Genomic DNA, 7,500 nt, shown 5'->3' with positions numbered 1-7,500 from the left:
CTTACTACCCCCCGAGGTAGTAAAATTCCCGGAACGATCACTCGCACCTTTCTTCCCTCGTTCCGCAACTGTCGCATTTACACAGCAGGGCGGAGGGCCGAAAGGCCGGCATATTCCCGGCTTTCACTGGCTGTGTAAAAGGGGCTAGTGAAGGAAATCAGTACACCTCTCGGAACAGTGTCTGGGAGGCTGTGGTTGCTGCTGCACAAAAAGTTGATCGTCAACAGATCAAGAAACTGACAGACTCCATGAATGGAAGGCTTGTGACAGTTATTGAAAAGAAGGGTGGCTATATTGGTCACTGATATGTCGGAAATTTGTATTTGTAAATGTTGAGTTGTTTTATAATTCTCACTTTAACAGATGAAAATAAACAAGTGAGATGGGAATTTTTTATTTTTTTTATTTAGTTGCATAATAATTCTGCACACTAATAGTTGCCTAATAATAGCAAAACATATATATATTCTCGTAAGAAAGACAAAACCTCACTTTTACTTTCGTAATCATTCAGGTTTAGGTTCATTAACATTTTGGATTGACCGAGAGCACTGTAGTTGTTCAATAATAAAATGAATCCTCAAAAATACAACTTGCCTAATAACTTTGTACACAGTGTATATATATACATATATAGCCCTCCTATTTAAAAGGTGGAGTCAGTGATTCTGGAGAACGCTTGTTGTCAAAATCCGTTACCTGTCTTAACACCAGATTTTTGAGATCATGAGGAGATATTCACTGATTTAGACAAAAAGTGATTTTGAAAACAAGCGTTCTCCAGAATCACTGACTGCACCTTTAAACATTTCTACACAACACCAACACAGACAGACAGACAGACAGACAGACAGAGAGAGAGAGAGAGAGAGAGAGAGACACAGACAGAGAGAGAGAGAGAGAGAGACACACACACACACAGCCTAGTACCTTGCAGCAGGCAGACAGACACACACACACACACACTGACAGACAGACAGACAGACACACACACACACACACACAGACAGACACACACAGACAGACAGACAGAAACACAGACAGACAGACAGACAGACAGACAGACAGACAGACAGACACACACACCTTGCAGCAGACAGAAGGCTTGGGGTCTGCTAATGGGACTGATTCTCCTGGCTTGGTGGTGGACCGCCTCCACACACAGACAGACAGACAGACAGACAGACAGACACACACAGACAGACAGACAGACAGACAGACAGACACACAGACAGACAGACAGACAGACACACACAGACAGACAGACAGACAGACAGACAAAGAGACAGACAGACAAAGAGACAGACAGACAGACAGGCAGACAGACAGACAGACCTTGCAGCAGACAGAAGGCTTGGGGTCTGCTAATGGGACTGAGTTCTCCTGGCTTGGTGGTGGATCGTCTCCACACCGTGTCTGCGTGTCCTGGCAGAGCGTTGGTGCTCAAACAGCCCGTCTCCTTCAGGTCCCTCCAGCGAGTCGCCAGCAGGGGGCCACACTGCCTCTGGACGAACTCTCCTGCCCTATCCAGCTGGCCTGCAGAAGAAGAACAAGGGTTAACGTTTAAAAGTCGCTCACGTGGGGGCCCCCTTAGCTCAGTTGGTAGGGCGTCCCCCCCCCCCCCCCCATGGGCCTCGGCCAGCAGCGGACCCGGGTTCGATTCCAGCCCGCGGTCGTTCTCTGCATGTCACTCCCCTCTCTGCCCCATTTCAACTCTGTCTCTACACTATCAATAAAGCATAAAAATGACAAAAAAAAGCTTTATCCAACCCAAGAGAGAGAGAGAGAGAGAGAGAGAGAGAGAGAGAGAGAGAGAGAGAGAGAGAGAGAGGGAGAGAGAGAGGGAGACAGAGAGAGAGAGGGAGACACACAGACAGAGACACACAGACAGAGCTTTATCCAACTAGGCTGGAGAAGGACAAGTGGGGGAACTTTAGCATCAAGAAATATAGCTCTAACCCCTGGAACACACATCATGCGTCAACTGCGCATCTGACTTTTTTTTCGGCGATCGTGCTAACACATCCAACCTCGGAGGCGCGTCTGCAGCGACGCTCCCCTTTACCTCAGGAGGAGGAGCCTGTTTTGTCTCTCTGCTTTAACTGAGAAATACTCTGCTGACAGTCATATGGACTTCATACCGGCAGCTTTCACTGGAGCTTCACCATTTCCCGGTTTGTCCCTTTCAAAATAAAACATCCCACAAGCGAAAATGTGAAAAAAATAAATATTTCTAAAAAAATCTATCTTATTCCTTGTGCCTCCCTTCTTTACAGGATGAGTCAAATGGATGGCTCTTCTTAGATATGTGGTCACAGTTCCAATTTCTTCCACGGTTTTCTACAAACAAGGGGTGGCACAACTTCCCCACTGGCACAACTCCCCTATAGATTTTTTTTCCAGATTTTTTACGTATAAATGTTAAGCACTGACCGTTGAGTCGACACATTGTTCACATCCCAAGTTTAAAATATAGAAATGACTAGCGATGCAGTAACAAGTACCATCAGGTGAATCATTGTATTGTTCTTGTTAGTGAATTGTGTAGTGTGCACATGTACTAAAAACAGTACAAATGTATACATATAATAATGACCCATTTCGTAAATGGTAAATGGACTTGACTTATAAAGCGCTTTTCTAGCCGATTTTCTCAGCCCCAAAGCGCTTTACATATCTTACCACATTCACCCATTCACACACACACTCATACACCGATGGTAGAAGCTGCCATGCAAGGCGCTCTCTGAACCATCGGGAGCAATGTGGGGTTCAGTGTCTTGCTCAGGGACACTTCGACATGTGGCGGGGAGACGGGGGATCGAACCTCCGACCCTGCACTCCAGAGGCGATCTCCCTACCCACTTCGCCACTGCCGCCCTTCGTACTGTCTTCCCATAGCGCTGCTGGCAGTATGGGGCTCGGAGGAAAGAAGGAGCTACTGGCGTAATGTAGGGTCACATTAGTCAATAGGAGAAAATAAAGAAATAAATAAATATCTTGGGGGCGCCTTTAGCTCAGTCGGTAAGGCGTCCCCCTCCCCGGGCCGGGCCCAGCAGCAGACCCGGGTTCGATTCCAGCCCGCGGTCGTTCTCTGCATGTCACTCCCCTCTCTGCCCCGTTTCACCTCTGTCTCTCTGCACTATCAAATAAAGCATAAAAATGCCCAGGGAATATCTTTAAATAAAAAATCTAAAAAATCTAAAAAAAAAAAAAAAATGAAAAAACAGAAAAAAAAATCAAAAAATAATAATAATAATAATAATAATAATAATGAGGCCTATATATTTTCTTTTCCCAGATTATTTTTTTCCCAGATTTTTTTTAAGTATAAATATAAAAGCACGTACCTTCCTCCCACAGCGCTGCGGGCAGGATGGGGCTGGGAGGGGGGAAGGAGCTGGAGGAGTAGATTCCCTGGTCCAGGAGCCTCTTCATGAGAGCAGCCGAGCAGAGGGAGGAAGACAGGAACAGCTGATGGTGTTTGTCCTCCAACCCTCTAACCAGCTCAGAGACCACACTGAACCCACAGGGGTCCTCACCTGGCTGTTAGAACAGAGAGGGTTAGTGTGTCTGTCTGTCTGTCTGTCTGTCTGTGTGAGTGTCTGTCTGTCTGTCTGTCTATCTGTCTGTGTCTGTCTGTCTGTCTGTGTGAGTGTCTGTCTGTCTGCCTGCCTGTCTGTCTGCCTGCCTGCCTGCCTGCCTGTCTGCCTGCCTGCCTGCCTGTCTGCCTGTCTGTCTGTCTGTCTGTCTGTGTCTGCCTGCCTGTCTGTCTGTCTGCCTGCCTGTGTGAGTGAGTGCCTGCCTGTCTGTCTGTGTGAGTGTCTGTCTGTCTGTCTGTCTGTCTGTCTATATAACAGACAATATGATGGTACTTTAGTGTCAGAAAACACTGCACAAGACGCCCCAAATGGCATTTTTTTGGCAAAGTTTTTTAGGCCAAAAGAATGCTCCAGAAACACTTTAGAACACTTGTTTTCAAAAAAATGTTTTACTCTTCACGATCCGCTCCATACTGCGAGCGCTCAAAAAGAATCCAGTGTTAACACACAGCCTAGGCTCTGTAAACTGGTATGTTGCTAGCTACGATGAGCCCTTGGTTTACATACACGTTTACAGAGTCTCTAGGCCAGGGGTCTCCAACCTTTTTTCAACTGAGAGCTACTTTGAAAAAATGTAAGTGGCCAAGAGCTACTTGTATCAAATCGCTTATATTTATTTACATAGCACACATCAAATGAATTAAGCTTCTGTTTGAAAACGTGTGAAATTGCAATACCCAATGCTTATCATAAATCATTTCCCATCAAAGGTCCAAGAACACATTACTTTACACTTTTTGTGGGCCACATATCACTGAAAATTGACATCAATGTCTATTACACTTCTTATTGTGACGCAACAGTGTTTCCCCAGGAAATGTCTTAGTCAAGGTAGTCACCCCCCAGGTGTGGAGGAGGCGCAGCGCAACGCGGCGAAAATTTTGGGGGTATTTTGCTCAAAGATGCCAATACGCACTACAGAAATAAACAACTGCTTATTTGAATAAAACAGACAACTGACCTTACAGTTGTACATTTTTAAAGTTCCTTTTTGGATAGGGGGCTGTTGTGAGATTATTGTGGACAATTAGGCCTACTGTGATAACCTATAATTCATTAATGGTAAAAAAAAAAAAAAAAAAAATGTTTTTTTTTTTTTTTTTTTTTTTTTTTACAAGTCGGTCAACCTATCAGGCGAGCTACTGAAAACCCGCCCGCGAGCTACCGGTAGCTCGCGATCGACCTGTTGGAGACCCCTGCTCTAGGCTGTGTATTAACACTGGTTTAGTACAGACAGGTAGTGGATCATCATGAGGAGATATTCACTGATTTTGACAAAAAGTGATTTTGTCAGCCAGCGTTCTACAGAATCACTGACTACACCTTTAATATCAAATCAAATCAAATCAAATCAAATCAAAATTATTTATATAGCCCAATATCACAAATAGCAATTTGCCTCAGTGGGCTTTACAAACACAATAAAAACATACACAGTGAAACAATCCATAAAAGATAAAAAAAAAAAAAAGAAAAAGAAAAGCGGTCTCATCTCTACGGAGCCCCTAAAGGTACATGGAGGAGGAAAAAAAATGTTGGTTGAAAAAAAAAAAATTTTTTGATTTTTTTTTTTTTTTTTTTCAACCAACATTATTTTTTCCTCCATGTTTTTTTTTTTTTTTTTTTTTCTCAACCAAAATTTTTTTTTTCCTCCATATCCCTTTAGGGGCTCCGTACATCTCTCCTCACCATCTCCGCAGCCTGGATGAAGAAGCGGTGGCAGTACCCGGACTTGGAGTCGGCGAGGAGCCAGACCTGCGGCTGCGTCTGGGTGTTGTGTGTCGCGTAGAGCGCGTGGCTCTGTGGGTCCTGCTTCTCCTCCATCCGCGGCAGCAGAGCGCGGTCCACGGTCAGGCAGCAGTTAGGCAGGTAGGAGTTCCACATCGCACGCCCTGGGAAACAGAAATATTAATTGTTAAAAGGTGCAGTGTGTAATATGACATCATCAAGAAAGTTCTACAAAGTTCTAGAATGCAACACTCCCTGGGTAACCCCAACCCTTTTGAATAATAACAGAAGCTACAGTGGCCTTCAAGGACAAGAACAATTCTACATTTTAAACAATGCACCCGATGACATTCCAACTATGACACTTCCAAAATGGCGGTGACAAGGCCTTGGTCCAAAGTATGGAGAAATATCGACATATATGAGACCCTTTCTAAGGAAAAAAATTATCAGCTATTATGCACTAAATTAAACGTACTTATGGATATTATAATTATTTTCTACAAAATCTGCTAGGAAATAAAACCCAAAATTCTACACACTGCAGGATTAAAGTTTTTTGATATACTGAAATTAGTATGGCTGCACAGATACCAATACCAGTATCAGTCCCATACTGTGCCTGTGTACTTGTTCTCATTAGAACTAGGGCTGTCAAAATGAACGTGTTAACGCAGGATGATTCATTTCTGGAGTCAATTTGTTATTTTTTTTTTAACGTTTGTGTTGCGAGCGTCCGCTCTGTTCAGAGTGATTGAGTGAGTGCGTTACAGTGAGTGAGTGAGTGAGTGAGTGAGTGTCTGTCTGTCTGTCTGTCTGTCTGTCTGTTTGTCTGTCTGTGTTTTCGTGGTTAAGTAAAAGCTAGCTGACGTACCCAGCATAGCCAGCATAGGCCTGAAGATGCTCAGAGAGTCCTGAGGTGTCCCAGGGTCCCTGAATGCCTCGGTGGTCAGGCTGCCGGGCCGGATGTGCAGTGCGATGTGTGTGTAGCGCTCGTAGCTCATGGCGCGCTGGAAGCTGTAGCTGTTCTCGTAGTGAGCCCAGTTCCAGTAGAGAGAGGGGTCGGGCAGGGACTGGATACCCATCAGGATCACTATGCCAATGAACCCTGCAGGGAAAGAGGGGCTAGTTAGTTGAAGATACAAAGGGCTGGAAAGAAATCAAAGAATATGCAACCTTTGTGATTCTAATTGTGTTGGAGACGAATACCATGCACTTTTTGAGTGTGAAAATGTGGATGTAATGTATTTTAGAAAAAAGTACCTGCCAAACTATTATGTTTATTTTCCATCCATGACCAAACTGATTTTGCTTTTGAGGGCAAGTAGGCCAGGGGTTATTGTTAAAACAGGTGCCTTTTGAGAAATGTTTTGCCATTGTTTAAGTGATGTTTTTGTTTTGTTTTTGTTTTGTTTTTCCTTGCCGTGCACCATTGTTTTGTTTTGTAATGATTTCAGTTGAATTGTGTGCTCCATGCCATGTGCTATGGCCGTGAGCCGTAATAAATAAATGAATAATGAAAATGAAAAAAATAAAATAAATAAAAAATAATATTTGAAAGTCACTAAATACATTTTTTTTATTAGAAAAATAACAAAAAGTTTAAAACTGAAAAACAAAAAAAATGCAAATAAGTATTATTATTATAAAAATATTAAAAATATGAAATAAATTCATGAACAAAAGAATAAATAGTTGAAAGATATATGCATTTTTTTTGTCAGAATACCCATCAGGATCACTATGCCAATGAACCCTGCAGGAAAAGGAGGGGTTAATTAGTTCATTCATAAAAAAAAAATATTAAAAAATAAATAATTTAAAGTAAAAAAAATTAAAAATAAATAAATAAAGTAAAGGGAAAAGTCACTGAATGATTTTTTTTTTGTAAAAATAAAATAAAATAAAACTTCTGAGTTATTTTTTTGAATTTATCAAAAATATGTTTGTTGCCTATTGTATAAAAAAAGTTGAAAATAATAAAATAAAATTAATTAACAAAATTATATCAAAAGCCAAAATCTAATCTAAAAAAAATCTAATATTTAATCAAAAAAAAATCTAAAAAAAAATATTGAAATTAAAATCAAAATTACATATTTAGACTACATTAAATCTTTTCCCAAAAACCTCTGATTTCGTGCGTGGACCAAAACAAAAGTCAGAAAAA

At 41.9% G+C, this 7,500-nt stretch overlaps 1 protein-coding gene across 1 annotated transcript in view; it reads right to left on the bottom strand.

The window, feature by feature from the left end:
- LOC307270169 (uncharacterized protein) overlaps positions 1-7,500 on the bottom strand; it is a 51,319-nt gene that overhangs the window by 11,398 nt on the left and 32,421 nt on the right. Inside the window, exons 17-20 of the mRNA XM_080053337.1 lie at positions 6,205-6,438; positions 5,292-5,494; positions 3,351-3,546; positions 1,336-1,536 (exon numbers count right to left, since the gene is read on the bottom strand). Coding sequence (XP_079909463.1) covers positions 1,336-1,536; positions 3,351-3,546; positions 5,292-5,494; positions 6,205-6,438 — 834 coding nt within the window. The remainder of the gene's footprint in view (positions 1-1,335; positions 1,537-3,350; positions 3,547-5,291; positions 5,495-6,204; positions 6,439-7,500) is intronic.

This window comes from Ammodytes marinus (genome assembly GCF_949987685.1).
Source record: "Ammodytes marinus genome assembly, chromosome: 25".
NCBI lineage: Eukaryota > Metazoa > Chordata > Actinopteri > Uranoscopiformes > Ammodytidae > Ammodytes > Ammodytes marinus.
This window is presented reverse-complemented; position numbering and strand designations above follow the sequence as displayed.